A 16,057-nucleotide genomic window follows, 5' to 3' on the forward strand; every position below is an offset into this window, starting at 1 on the left:
GCATTGGTAGAATGAGGAAGGAGGCTCTGCATGGAGAGTTTGAGGAGCTGGGCTCAAAATTAAGCAACAGAACCTATAATCTCTGGGTTTCCGCTTATTGCACACCAGTCTTTGAGCCACATATTCATCTCTTTAACTTTATTACTCTATGCCAATTTGCACATGGCTCAGGTAAAATCCAGAGATTATAACCTTTGAGGTTAAAACATGGAGGAACAGAATCACAGGGCCGTTAATTAGTTCCAATAACAAGAACAAAAATTAAACATGAAAAGATTGGATTATGGTGCAATGCTCCTTTACTCCCCCGCCCCCACACCCCCTGCCAGCTTAACAATTATACACAGATTTTAAGATTAACATGGATTACCAAATGCATCTTAAAGTGAGAAGCTGTTTCCCCGTGTGGGAAATCTAGGACAAAAGGGCATAATCTCAGAGGAAGGAGTCACCCACGTAAAACAGATGATGAGGAATTTCTTCTCAGGAGGGCAGTGAATTTGTGGAATTCTTTACCAGAGGGTTGTAGAGGCTGGGTCGTTAAATATGTTCAAGACGGAGATGGACAGATTTTTAATCAGTAAGGGAATCAAGGTTTATGGGGATAAGGCGGGAAAGTAGAGTTGTGAATTAGATCAGATATGTCATGATCTCATTAAATGATGGAGCAGACACATGGGCCAAATGGCCTACTTCTGCTCTTACGTCTTGTGGTCTTATCATAATCTGTGTCAACTTTTTTCAATGAGCTGACTAATTAACCTTTCATGCCTCATCCCTGCCCTTTCTCTCCAGCCTAACAATATTTCCTTTTCAACTATTCAGTTCCCTTTTCAAAGTCATACTGACTATGCTTCCACCACTCCGTCACTACTGCTTCTTTTAACAATTACGTCCAATCTACTAACATGGAAAAATAGTTTATCCTCATTTACATGAAAGCCCTTCACGATTTTAAGCTCTGCCACTAACTCTCCCCTCAGCCTTCTCTGCTCTAAGAATCTCACTCCCTCAGCTTCTCTAGTCTCCCCACATAACGGTATGGGTAACCATTCTGAAATCAATTAGGCATATTACTGGCTGAACATGCCAAACCACTTTGTAAAAACCTCAACAATGTGTTCGGTATACGTGCATGTATCTAAAGAAAAACTTCAGAACGCGTGACACGCTTAATGAATGATCTTGACAGAAACTGAATTCCTTGCAATTGTCAGGTAATCCCAAGTGATATTGAAGGAAATATGTGGCGGCTTGGCAGAATTTCTTCCAGCCCCCATGTTACTAAGCTTAGCTTATACCTTGCAGCTGCTGCTGGTTTAACACAGCCTGGGAACAAATGCTTGCTGTGGAACTCCCCCTGGTGTGGCTTCCTGAAATTCCCCTTCAATGACATGAACCAAAACGGTGAGCTGTGCGCAGCACTCACTCACTCATGAGATCACTGGAGTGGAATGTCTGGTCAGAAAATGTCAGTTCCCACTCTTCTTTTAATCCTCAGCTTTTAAAAGAATAAAAATAGTCACTAAATTAGAGTCAGAGGTTTACAGTATGGAAACAGGCCCCTCAGTCCAACTTGTTCATGCCACCCTTTTCTTTTAAGCCACTAAGCTAGTCCCAACTGCCCGTGTTTGGCCCATATCCCTCTATACCCATCTTACCCATGTAATTGCCTAAATGCTTTTCAAAAGACAAAATTGTACCCGCCTCTACTACCACCACCTCTGCCAGCTTGTTCCAAACACTCACCACCGTCTGAAAAAAATGCCCCCTCTGGACACTTTTGTATCTCTCCCGTCTCATATGGACTTGTATGTCTCGCTGGTGTGTGTTTAAGTCTGTATCTGCATTTTATAATCTAATGGGACCATTCTATGAAGAAAAATACAACTGCACTAATCACAAGCATTTACATAGACTGGCAAAGCAATTACGACACAGAAACAGGCAACGCAGTCAACTCACTCCATCGTTCTCATGAGAAGCAGTCCTACTTCCACGTGCACTCCCCTTTCCATATCCTCTCACTCCCCTTCCCCACAACCACCTAATCTAACATATTTTTGAATGTTGGTACGGCCTTGGCTTCAAGAACTAAATCCAAAGCCTCACAACACTGTGTAAAAGGCTGTGTAAAAGACAGCCTGCTTGCTGTCCTGGATCTTAAGTTTGTATCTACATCTCCTCATTCAACCACTGCAAATAGTCCATAGTGTCCTTTCCAATTTTAAACATCAAATCCCCCAAAACTCCTTTATCGTAATGAAAATAACGCAGTCCCCAAGTCTTCCTTCAACATTGTTTTGATGCATAATTATATAAAACACAGGATTAAAACCCGTCAGAATAAAAAAAACTAAAATGTTAACATACAGATTTATGGAGAACATGGAGAAGCATGTGATCAAGAAATGATAAGCCATGAAGATCAAGAAAAATGGTGCAAAGAAACCTGCACTTATTCCATGCTTATGAGAAAATATTAAACAAAATGCAGAAATACTGAACCAAAAAAAGTTTCACTTCAAAATTCAGAGTACTTTAATCATAGAAACCCAACAGTGCAGAAGGAGGCCATTCGGCCCATCGAGTCTGGGCTGACAACAATCCCACGCAGGCCTTATCCCCGTAACCCCACATATTTATCCTGTTAATCCTCTTGTCACTAAGGGGCAAATTTATCATGGCCAATCCACCTAACCCGCACATCTTTGGACTGTGGGAGGAAACCTGAGCACCCGGAGGAAACCCATGCAGACACGGAGAGAACGTGCAAACTCCACACAGACAGTGACCCGAGGTTGGAATTGAACCCTGGTCCCTGGCGCTGTGAGGCACAGTAAGAAGTTTAACAACACCAGGTTAAAGTCCAACAGGTTTGTTTGGTAGCAAAAGCCACACAAGCTTTCGGAGCTCCAAGCCCCTTCTTCGGGTGAGTGGGAATTCTGTTCACAAACAGAGCTTATAAAGACACAGACTCAATTTACATGAATAATGGTTGGAATGCGAATACTTACAACTAATCAAGTCTTTAAGAAACAAAACAAAACTGCTGTGAGGCAGCAGTGCTAACCACTGTGCCACCGTAACATATCACAATGCAGAGTCTCAGATTATACGGATTTTGAAGGTTCATCTTCCAAAATATTTCCCCGGATGCAGACGACATTAACAAAATAAGCATTTATTGTCCACCCATGGTTGCCTTCATGAAGCTATGTGGTGATAGATAGATGGATGAAGACAGCTCGAGTCAGTTATACTATTGCATTGATTCTTGCACCACTGCAGCAAACCCTGCCCCAGTCTGGGACCCAATCAGCTGGGTTAATTGCAGTATCACCAAGCCACTTAAATGACCATCACGTGCATATTCTGTGCTCTCCTCCCCTCAGTGCCTCCAAGTGGTCTTTAACATGGAGAATAATGATGCGTCAGCTAAAGAAAGATGGCAAGTAGTAATTAGCAGGAGAATTTATTCAGTGTCCGCAGCTCAGCCTCCAGCTCAATGACTCGGAGCTAAAATTCTTCAAGCCACAAACACTTACTGAGGACACCATCAGAGTTCATGGAGCCCAGAGCCAATTCTGAAGACTTGCAAAGTCACTCCCCCCTAACTGTATACAGGATAGAACATACCCAGGGATGGTTTTGAAAGAATCTGGCTGGAATATTAGCTGAAAGGTATAATCCTGAGCGTGATTAGGTCAGGCTGCAGCTTGACTAGTCTGTGGGACAGCTCTCCTAATTTTGGCACATGTCCTCAGGATGTTAGTGAGGAGGACTTTGTAGGCTTGACTGGGCCAGATGTGCCTTTGTTATGTCCTAATTCTATGCCTAGGTCAGAGCCCAGTAGTCCATTTGATTTCATTCTTATTCTTGGTAGCAGTAAAAGGTAAACGAAGGAGAGCCCTTATCCTGAGTGAGACATAGTACAAGTGAACATATTTGGGAATTTGGATCAAAATGGGAACTCGATGCAGAGGGAAAAGAGATGCACGATTGCTTTTTGCATTCTAACTTTTTCACTCTTCAGAAAGTGGTCTTGCCTGTCTGTTTGGTGCGTACCTGGTGATTAAATGTTTAAGGTTCATTCCATTCCCAAGGGTTAAAATAGTATAGGAACTTGTTTTGGCAAGTTTAAAATATATAAAAAGCACCATAAATAATTTAATTCAGTAATTATTTAAAGCACATGAAGGATGGCAGGACCAGTGATGCGTCAAGGCAGCCGCACGTGGAAGCTGCTTAAAGTTTTAAAGTATATTTATTCGTCACAAGTATGGCTTACATTAACACTGCAGTGAAGTTACTGTGAAATTCCCCTAGTCACCACACTCCGGCGCCTGTTTGGGTCAATGCACCTAACCAGCGTGTCTTTCAGACCGTGGGAGGAAACGGGAGCGCCCACAGGAAGCCCACGCAGACACGGGGAGAATGTGCAAACTCCACACAGACAGTGACCCAAGCCGGGAATCGAACCCAGGTCCCTGGCGCTGTGAGGCAGCAGTGCTAACCACTGTGTCACCGTGCTGCCCTATGACATTGTGATCCAGGGCAAGCATGTCTGCAATAAGTGTTTGCGGCTGAAGATCTTCAGTTCAGAGTCATTGAGCTGGAGGCTGAGATGAAGAAACTGAGACACATCGGGGAGGGAGAGAGTTACCTGGATGCTTTGTTTCAGGAGGCAGTCACAACCCTGAGGATGGGGTCTCCTGGTTTGGAGATTGGACAAGGACAGGGGTGGGGTATGACTGCAGCTAAGGCAGGTAAGGGGACCCAGAGGGCAGGAGTGCCAGCCAGCAATTGCCCAATAGGACTGAAGTGGAAACGGTCAAGAGCTTCAAGTATCTAAGTGTCCAAATCACCAACAACCTGTCCTGGTCCCTCCATGCCGACACTATAGTTAAGAAAGCCCACCAGCACCTCTACTTTCTCAGGAGGAGAAGGAAATTTGGCATGTCCACTATGACTCTCACCAACTTTTACAGATGCCTCATAAAAGCATCCTTTCTGGTTGTATCACTGATTAGATTGACTTAGGCTCTGCCAAAGACCGCAAGAAACTACAAAGGGTTGTGAACGAAGCCCAGTCTATCATGCAAACCAGCCTCCCATCCATTGACTGGATCAGTGGGAAAAGCAGCCAGCATGATCAAGGACTCCACACACCCCAGAAATACTCTCTTCCGCCTTCTTCCGTCAGGAAACAGACAAAAGTCTGAGGTCATGTGCCAACAGACTCAAGAACAGCTTCTTCCCTTCTGCAATCAGAGTTTTGAATGGACCTACCTTGTATCAAGTTGATCTTGCTCAACACCCTAGCTATGACTGTAACACTACATTCTGCATCCTTCTCTTCTCTATATACAGTATGCTCTGTCTGTATAGCACATAAGAAACAATACTTTTAGCTGTATATTAAGACATGTGGCAGTAATAAATCAAATCAAAAATGCCAATAGCATTCCAAAAATACTAAATAATCAAGGGGCGAAAGATGGGGAGGAAATAAATACAATGTCTATCACAAGAGAACAAGTACTAGGGAAACTAATGGGGCTAAGGGACGTTAAGTTCCCTGAACCTAATGGACTGCATCCTAGGATATTAAAGGAAGTAGCTACAGAGATAGTGGATGCCCTGTTAATAATCTTCCAAGGATTCTTAGAATCTGGAAAAGTCCCAGAGGATTGGAAAACTCTCCTGGAGAGAATTGATTAACTCCCCTTAATCAAAACGGGAGAGACACAAAAAATGTTACAGTCCATTATAAAGGAGCATTTAGAAATACATAATATAATCAAGCAGAGTCAGCATGGCTTCACAAAGGGGAAATCACCCTGACAAATGTATTAGAATTCTTTTGAGATAGTAATGAGCAGGATAGATAAAGGATAACCAATAAATGTGATATACTTGGATTTCCAAAAAGCATGTGGTAAGATACTATACAAAAGGCTATTTTTAAGAGCCCATGTGTTGTGGATCATATATTAGCATGGATAGAGGACTTACTAATTGATAGAAGACTAAAAGTTGGGATGGGAGGGACATTTTCTGAATGGCAATACATAATTAGTGGAGTGCTCCAGGGATCAGTGCTGGGCCGACAATTATTTACAATATATGTTAATGACTTGGATGAGGTAAGTAAATGTACCAATTCCAAGTTTGCAAATTACACAAAAACAAGTGAGAAAGCAAGTGGTGACTCTTTGATGACCCAAAGAGTCTACAGACGGATATAGATAGGTTAACTGAGTGGGCAAAAACTTGGCAGATGGAATATAATATAGGAAAATGTGAAGTTATGCACTATAGTAGGAAGAATAAAGGAGCCAAATATTATTTAAAAGAAAGACAAATATTATTTAAAAGAGAGCAGCAGTACAGAGGGAGTTGGTGGCCCCCAAGTTCAGCAGGTAAAAGGCAAGTCAAAAGGGATGTTGACCTTTACAAAGGGAATGTAGCATAAAAATAGATTAGTCTTGCTAAAACTATACAAGATACTAACTAGTTAGACCACACCTGGAATATTGTGAACAGTTTTGTCCCCTTATCGAAGGAAAGATATACTGGCATTGGAAGCAGTTCAGAGAAAGTTCACTAAGTTGATCCCTGGTATGGAGGGATTTTCTTATCGAGAGGGGTTCAGTATGTTAGCCCTGTATGCAATGGAATTGAAGAATGAGGCGTGATCTTATTGAGACATATTGGACTCTCAGAGGGTTTGACAGGATGGATGCTGAGAGGTTATTTCCCCGAGTGGCAGAGTCCAGGACCAGAGGTCATAATCTCAGAGTAAGGGGTCACCCACTTAAGTCAGAGATGAGGAGAAATTTCTATCTCTTAGAGGTTGTGAATCTGTGGAATTCTTTACTGCGAAGAGCTGTAGAGACTGAGTCATAATGTTCAAGGCTGAGATATACAGATTTTTATTCAGTAAGGGAATTGAGGGCTTTTGGGGATAAAACAGGAAAGTGAAGTTGAGGATAATTTAGGACAAATTTAAATGTGGATTACAGGGTCAAAGACTATTTCCTCGGGTGGATGGAGCTATTACAAGGGGGCAAAACTATAGGGTTCGTGGTGGGAGATACAGGAAGGATATCAGAGGTAGGTTCTTTACGCAGAGAGTGGTTGGGGTGTGGAATGGACTGCCTGCAGTGATAGTGGAGTCAGAAACTTTAGGAACATTTAAGCGGTTATTGGATAGGCACATGGAGCACACCAGGATGATAGGGAGTGGGATAGCTTGATCTTGGTTTCAGATAAAGCTCGGCACAACATCGTGGGCCGAAGGGCCTGTTCTGTGCCGTACTGTTCTATGTTTCTATGTTTCAAAGGTAGGGTTCTGAAGAATGTGGAGGAACAGAGAGATCTTGGGGTTCATATCCATAGATATCTGAAGGTTGCCACTCAAGTGGATAGAGCCGTGAAGAAGGCCTATAGTGTGTTGGCGTTCATTAACAGGGGGTTTGAGTTTAAGAGCCGTGGGGTTATGCTGCAACTGTACAGGACCTTGGTGAGACCACATTTGGAATATTGTGTGCAGTTCTCATCACCTCACTATAAGAAGGATGTGGAGACACTGGAAAGAGTGCAAAGGAGATTTACCAGGATGCTGCCTGGTTTGGAGGGTAGGTCTTATGAGGAAGGGTTGAGAGAACTTGGGCTTTTCTCTTTGGAGCGGAGGAGGTTGAGAGGAGACATGATAGAGGTTTATAAGATGATGAGGGGGATAGATAGAGTGAACGTTCAAAGACTATTTCCTCGGGTGAATGGAGTGGTAACTAGGGGGCATAACTATAGGGTTCATGGTGGGAGATATAGGAAGGATGTCCGAGGTAGGTTTTTTACTCAGAGTGGTTGGGCTGTGGAATGGACTGCCTGCAGTGATAGTGGAGTCAGAAACTTTAGGAACATTTAAGAAGCTATTGGATAGGCACATGGAGTACTTCGGGATGATAGGGAGGAAATAGCTTGATCTGGGTTTCAGACAAAGCTCGGCACAACAACGTGGGCCGAAGGGCCTGTTCTGTGCTGTACTGTTCTATGTTCTATAATCATATCAGATCAGTCATGATCTCATTGAATGGCTACACTACATTCTGCACCCTCTCCTTTCCTTCTCCGCTATGTACGATTTGAACGGTTTACTTTGTCAGTTTAGCACGCAAGAGGCAATACTTTTCACTGCATTCCAATACATGTGACAATAATAAATCAAATCAAGAATGGCGGAGCAGACTCAATGGGTCAAATGGCCTGGTTCTGCACCTATGAATTATGGACTATTTTACACAATGAGTGACTTTCTCAGTTACGTCAGAGGGTAGTTTAAATAAAGTCAACCACTTTGGTGTTGGCTGCCATTGTGCATAGGCCCAATGGGCTGAGCACAATAGACTTCCTTTCCTAAAGGACAGAAGCGAAACAGTGAACAAAGTAATCCCTGAAAACAACCACAATATGATTTACACTCACTTTCTTTGAATTATAAATCTAGGCTTCTAGATTACTGGTCTAATAACATTAGTACACCGCTGTGAACCCTATTTCAATAAAGAAACCTTATTTTTCTTTCACAAGTAGCTTTAGTTTAGCTATTACTGTTGTCCCTCCTGTTCAAGAGTAAAGAACAGTGTAGACTATAGCTTGTAATCTTAATGAGCAACCCTCTGACTCAGAGGATGGGGATAAAAGATGTTGCGCAATTAACTTCATTAGTTCCCCCATTATGTGATGCATTCTTAAGTTCAAGAAATAAACAAACATAGATATTCTCTTCAACATGTACTCTCTGGAAACCAGAGGCTACAGAATATTATAGAATCACAGTGAACAATACCGTTTACACTTCCTCTTACTTAGAAATTCCTGAATGTATGACTCCTCTTCTCGGATTACTGTTAACCTTGTCATCACATCGATATTGTAGCAACAAATAGCTCACCCAGATCTCTTCTTTTTAAAAAATTCCTAATTGTCATCATCTCATTGTCGGAACCACTCTCTTACAGCAGCCAAAGGATTAACTTTATTACTCAAGATTATGTTTTATGGAAACATATTCTGCAATTGTATCCATTTCGGGAAAAATGGAGCTCCGGAGCCCTTTTAATCTTTATTCTTGTCACTCTATCCTCTTCGACGATGTCATTTTTTATTCGAGCCTCCGGTCTGTGAAGGATATTCTCTACCTTATATTTGAGAATGTCTTATTTGTGTATTTTGGAAACAATATAAAAGTTTGCTTTCTATGTTTAATCTCAGGATTAGTTTGGTCTCAATTTTGAAAAAGTTGAAACTTTCTGAGCAATGCTGGCATTAATTATAATTTTACTCTTATACAGGTAATGCTCGTTCTGGATTATAAATCTACTTCATTTTCCTAATTAACTGCAGCTTTCAATTTAGAACATGATACTTCACATTACATAACCATTTACGGGTACCATTTGTTTTGTCATTGAAGGTGGTCACTATATTGCAAGAAAGATGGTGTTATGACGTGTATAAAAACGGAGGAAACATTTTACAATATTAAGAGATGTGTAGTTTACAGTCACTAACCAGTCACTACAAGCCTTACTGACTCATGATACCAAACTGTCAAAAATGAGTAACCCGAACACATCACCACTATCCAGTTATAGATCATGTGATTTTTCTGAAATAAAGAGCAGGAAAGCTTGGTTACGCCATCCAACTGCAATAACTACGTTGCGTATTTGCGTAACTGCAGTGAGTAGAGAGAGGCACATATGTTTGAGGTAAACAAAACATGTTTCTACTTCAAAGCTAAATCGCAAAAAAATTAATAGTATCATACAGAAATCATTATCTGGTCTATTTAGGTTTTACAGATAGAGGCAAAAGGTAAAGACTCAACATTAAAATTGTCCAAGGCAATGGTTAGCCTACTGCTCAAAAGTTTCAGGCATCTCATTTTAGGAAGGACATTACTGTGCACAATGTAAATGCCAACTGTATGAAGTCAGGGATGGGAAAGTGTAGTTTCAGGAGAGACTTGAAAGGCTGTGCCTGTTTCCACAGGAGGAACAATGGCTAAAAGGAGATTTAAAAAGGAGGTTTTCTTTTCAAACGAGGAATGATTTTGCCAGAGTATTTCCTCTAGCTAATCAGTGACTGGGACTCATCAATTTACAATGGTCACCACATGAAATCTTGTTTTCTATGATTTACCTCAGGATTAATTTGTCTCAATTTTAAAAACGACATTTTCCCCCAACAGTATTAGCACTATTTACAATGGTCAAGGAGAAATGTCTTTATTCAGAGAGTTGTTGGACTGTGGAGCACTTTGTCATGTGGCGTGCTTGAGGCACATATATTTGTATCTCTGATAACAAATAGCAACAAGTGTGACACGGAGGAAGATACAGAATTTAATGCCAATAGTTTACAGGCAAAACTTCAACCAGATAGCCTAGTCATGGAAACTAGTTAACTGGAAATGTTTAATTTTAATAAAAAGCTTATATCAACCTTTTGGACTGAATGATCCGCTCTCCCCATACTGTAAAATTTGACAGTTTTACTGTGGTGCTGTTCTACTCTTCTGATTTACCTCACTATTGTGATAAAAGCTGCTCTGACATTTAGAGAGATTTTCCCCTTTGGATGCTCTAAAGAATTGCACAAGAGTTACGTAATTTTCCTTGAAACTCTGCTTCCCCGTTCCATCCGGGGCACTTTGAAGGTAGCATATCACACTGGAGGCTCTGTTAAAATATGAAAGTATTGCATCACGCCAAGAATTATTTCTTAGTTGCCTGTTAGTTCATTTTGCTTTTGGAGCAACCATATGAAGTTCATCAAGAAACAACAATTTTGAAGCAGTCACTGGTTTGCATGAAAAAAATCAATGAAATTTAACACAGCGTGGCCCCAAAAAACGATAATTAATTAAGCGGATGTGTTGGGTAACTGACACAAATGGTAGTGTTTAGGAGTCTCCAAACTGAGCTGGGTACAACTCCAACTTGTGGGTATTCTTCCTGCCAACACCACCGCCCCTTCCTCCCCTCACCCTAATTCCCGCTGACTTTAGTTTTGCCACGATTTCTTGATCAAGTGCTACCTTAATATCATGGGCAATCAGCCTTTGATTTGACTTATTATCGTCACATGTATTAGTATACAGTGAAAAGCATTGTTTCTTGTGCACAATACAGACAAAGCACACCGTTCATACACAAAGAAATGAGAGAGTGCAGAATGTACTGTTACAGTCATAGCTGGGTGTTGAGAAAGATCAACTGAATGCAAGGTAGGTCCACTCAAAAGTCTGATTTCAGCAGGGAAGAAGCTGTTCTTGAATCGATTGGTACATGTCCTCAGACTTTTGTATCATTTTCTGGACAGACGAAGGTGGGAGAGAGAATGTTCGGGGTGGGTGGGGTCCTTAATTATGCTGGCTGCTTTTCCGAGGCAGCGGGAAGTGCAGACAGTATCAGGCTGGGTGGATGGATTGGGCTTCATTCACAACCCTTTGTAGATTTTTGCAGTCTTAGACAGAGCAGGAGCCATACCAAGCTGTGATACATCTAGAAAGAATGCTTTGTATGGTGCATTTATAAAAGAAGGACGTGGAGGCTTTGGAGAGAGTACAGAGGAGGTTTACCAGGATGTTGCCTGGTATGGAGGGGCTTAGTTATGAGGCGAGATTGGGTAAACTGGGGTTGTTCTCCCTGGAAAGACGGAGGATGAGGGGAGACTTAATAGTGGTGTATAAAATTATGAAAGGCATAGATAGGGTGAACGGTGGGAAGCTTTTCCCCATGTCGGTGGTGACGTTCACGAGGGATCATAGGTTCAAGGTGAGGGGGGGGTGGGGGGGGGGGGGAGGTTTAACACAGATATCAGAAGGACATATTTTACACAGAGGGTCGTGGGGGCCTGGAATGCGTTGCCAGGCAAGGTGGTGGAGGCGGACACACTGGGAACGTTTAAGACTTATCTAGACAGCCATATGAACGGAGTGGGAATGGAGGGATACAAAAGAATGGTCTAGTTTGGACCAGGGAGAGGCGTGGGCTTGGAGGGCCGAAGGGTCTGTTCCTGTGCTGTATTGTTCTTTGTTCTTGATGAGAGTCATAGTGTATATACCAGCTTGGGAACTCAGCTCTTTACATACTTGGACCAAGACACCTATGAGGTCTGGGCCGGATTGGGGTTGTCCATTTTGTGGCCAGGACATACCTGGGAAATTTTCCACTGGCAGGTAGACGCTAGTGTTGCAGCTGCAGTGGAACAGCTTAGCCAAATAAGTTGAACAAGCATAAAACCTGACAGACCACCCAGCATTAACCTGGGCACCGGAAGCAATAAAAGAACAATATGCCAAGTCCTCTTCACTGACCTCTTGGGATCTTTGCTAAAATGAGAGCTGCCCCACAAACTAGTGGGGCAACAGCCATAATCACTGAATCATACTGCACAGCCAATGTCCCAGACTCCTCCATCACTATGCCAGTATGTTCTGTACCAACAGCAGGATAGACCCATCAAGTGGTGGTAGCATAGTAGTATATAATCTTGAACGAGTTGCCCTTGGAGACCTCACCAGTGACCGAGGACCCCAAGAAGTTTCTCTGTCAGGAGAAATGTGGTAAGAAGTTTAACAACACCAGGTTAAAGTCCAACAGGTTTATTTGGTAGCAAAAGCCACACAAGTTTTCGAGGCTCGAAAGCTTGTGTGGCTTTTGCTACCAAATAAACCTGTTGGACTTTAACCTGGTGTTGTTAAACTTCTTACTGTGTTTACCCCAGTCCAACGCCGGCATCTCCACATCAGAAGAAATGTGGGCAAGGAACCGCCTGCTGATTACCATCTACCACCCTCCCATTGCTGGTGAGTCAGTACTCCTCCGTGTTGAACACCACTTGGAAGAATCGCTGAGGGTCACAAAAGGCAGGGGTGGAGGACTTTAATGCTCATTACCAAGCTGGCTCAGCAGTAATACTCGGTCAAACTGACCCAGCCCTGAAGAACATACCTGTGACAGGTGCTGAGTTAGTCAACAAAAGGGAAAAACCTACTTGATCTCAGACTTGCCAATCAACTTATCTCGGGTACATCTGTCCAGGACAGTATTGATAGGAGTGCCCATCACACAGTCCTTGTGGAAACAGGTCGGACATCATGTGTGTGGCGCCACCATCATGCAAAATTGGATAGATTTGGAACAGATCTTGCAACTCAAAACCATGCATCCATGAGGCACTGTGGGCCATCAGCAGCAGCAGACCAGTGTTCCATCACAAACTGAACCTCACAGCCGGGCATGTCCCTCACTCCAGCACCATCATCAAGACATAAAATTAACCCTAGTTCACTGCACTGTGCCACATTTAATTTCACTGATTTATTGATTGTTTTCATACCAAACAGTGATACTGCTTCAAAAGTATCGCTTCTTGATTAACTTAAATATGATGGCTCTAAAAGCAGAGTGAACAAACAGGTAACTTAAGAGTATTATTCTTGGCACGGCGCAATTTAATATTTTAACAGAGCCTCCACTGTGACCTTCAAAGTGCCCCAGATAGAGCAGGAAAACAGAGTTTCAAGGAAAACTACGTCACTCTTGTGCAATACTTTAGGGCGTCCAAAGGGCAGAATCTCTCTGAAGATCAAATAGTGAGGTAATCAGGATAGTTAAACAGTACTACAGTAGAACCGCAGAATTTTACAGAATGGGAGGGCAGGTCATTTAGTCCACAGGATTCATGCCAGCTTTTTATTAGAATTAATCATTTGCAGTTAACTAGTTAATGATTAACTAGTCAATGAGCGTAAGATAGCAGTGTAGGACAAAAATGAAGCAATCAGCCGGGGATAAACAATGAGATAGACAGAGGTAAGCAATTCCACAAAACAGATCAAATCTAAAGTCTGCCACATCTAATCATGAACTAATTGGAGGCGAGGCCAACAAACATCCTTATCTTCAATGTGGCTTAGTGGTATTATCAATAGACTATTGATCCAGTAACTCAGCTCATGTTCTGGGCACCCTGGTTTGAATCCCGCCATGGCAGATGGTGGAATTTGAATTCAATAAAAAAAAAATCTGGAATTAAGAATCTACTGATGACCATAAAACCATTGTCATTTGTCATAAAAACCCATCTGGTTCACTAACGTCCTTTAGGGAAGGAAATCTGCCGTCCTTACCTGGTCTGGCCTACACATGACTCCAGAGCCACACAAGGTGGTTGACTCTCAACTGCCTTCTGAACATGGACAACTAGGGAAGGGCAATAAATGCTGGCCAGCCAGTGATGTCCATGTCCCAAGAATGAATAAAATCTTCAATAATGGCAAAACCCAACATGAGAATGCAAAAGAATGGCTTAAATGTTTGCAACTACCTTCAGCCAGAAGTGCCGAGTGAATAATCCTCTTAGCCTCCTCCCTCCCTCCCCAGCCAATTCCCCCCACCCCTGATCCCCAGCATCACACATACCAGTCTTCTGCCAACTTGATTCACTTCATAGGATATCAAGAAACTGGATACTGAAAAGGCTATGAGCCCTGACAATATTTTGGCAATGGTAGTGAAAACTTGTGATTCAGAACTAGCTACATCCTTAGCCACAACTTCATTAATATGGGCAATGTTTGACCTCTAGAGGTGAGGGGAGGGTGGTTGCCCTTCATATCAAGACCGCATTTGACTCAGGGTGGTATCAAGGAGCCTCTGTAAAATTGAAATCAATGGGAATCAAGGGGAAACTCTCCATTGGTTGGAGCCATATCTAGTACAAAGACAGCTTTGGAGGTCAATCATCCCAGTCTCAGGACATTACAGGAGCTCTGGATCACAATGGTATCCAGAAGCTCCCATGTGCTGAAGCCTTGACACATCACCGCTCCTGCTAGCCATAATGTTTTTAATTAATTACGTTATTCACTTACTTATTTTCCTTTAATGTATATTTTATTAACTTAACCAGACTATATATTATTGTAAACATTAGGACTGGAATAGACTTTAACCACATAAATACTCACCAAGTAGCTAGCTTCTTTCCCTGCAATAGAGTAAGGACCAACTCTTACAGGTTTTTTAAAAAAGTAAAAGCAAAAGGAGAGCAAAGAAAAGGAATACCTCATTCCCCATCTTACCAAAATCCCCCACTCACCAAACTCCCAAGTACGCATTCAGTTCCAAAGGTGTATCTATTTGCCCAAGCTGCACTGAAGTACCCCGAACATATAGTAAAGTGAACATCTAAAATTGCTCTCCCTTCTCTACTGGCACACACCATCTAAAAGTTTCACTGCAGCAAATCAACAAGACTACTTCAACAAGCACTGACTAGACCTGAAACCTCTGCCATCGAGAAAATCGAGAGTTGCAACTGCGTAGGGACACCACCAACCTGACCTGGAACTATATCACCATTTCTTCACTGTCCTTGATCAAAATCTCAAAACTCCCTCCCTAATAGCACTGTGGATATAACTACACAACACTACACTACATGGACTGCAGAGGTTCCAGAAGGTAGTTCACCACAACCTACATTAGGCTAATTAAGGTTGGGCAATAAATACCGGTCTTGCCCACATTCCAGAAATGAATTTTTAAAATGCTGATTTATTTTAACATAAAGTTGCCAAACTATCAACACTGCTGACCTGCATTCAACCACAATTTACACCGATATAGCACCTCTAACGTATCAAATATTACAAGTATTTCATTGTTGGAATCAAATAGGAGTGGGAGATATTTTGCAACAGCAGAATAGCAGTCGTAATATCACAAAGACCTGTTCCATTCATGAAGAAACTCTCTTTTCAACTGCTGAGTATTCAAGAAAACTTTTGGAAAACAAGCATGAGGTCAAGCGAGCAGGATGTTATAAACAATACTTACTGAAAGCTCCCGTGTATGTGGGCTGCGTAAGGTCCCTTGGTACTTTCCTGTAGATATCAAGTCTAGGAAAAAATATGAAAATATTTTAAAATGCAATTAAATTTTAAATTTAACTCCCACTCTGCCATATACATTTC

The 16,057-nt window shown here is 42.1% G+C and overlaps 1 protein-coding gene across 2 annotated transcripts in view; it reads right to left on the reverse strand.

Annotated features, from left to right (window-relative positions):
* ergic1 (endoplasmic reticulum-golgi intermediate compartment 1) overlaps window positions 1-16,057 on the reverse strand; it is a 97,719-nt gene that overhangs the window by 37,675 nt on the left and 43,987 nt on the right. Inside the window, exon 2 of one of the 2 annotated variants that reach the window (XM_078231109.1) lies at window positions 15,921-15,982. In XM_078231109.1, the coding sequence (XP_078087235.1) occupies window positions 15,921-15,982 (62 nt within the window). Of the gene's footprint in view, window positions 1-13,381; window positions 13,409-15,920; window positions 15,983-16,057 lie in introns of those variants that run through there. The other variant, XM_078231110.1, reaches the window with a different exon arrangement.

Source organism: Mustelus asterias, chromosome 16, assembly GCF_964213995.1.
Source record: "Mustelus asterias chromosome 16, sMusAst1.hap1.1, whole genome shotgun sequence".
NCBI classification, from domain to species: domain Eukaryota; kingdom Metazoa; phylum Chordata; class Chondrichthyes; order Carcharhiniformes; family Triakidae; genus Mustelus; species Mustelus asterias.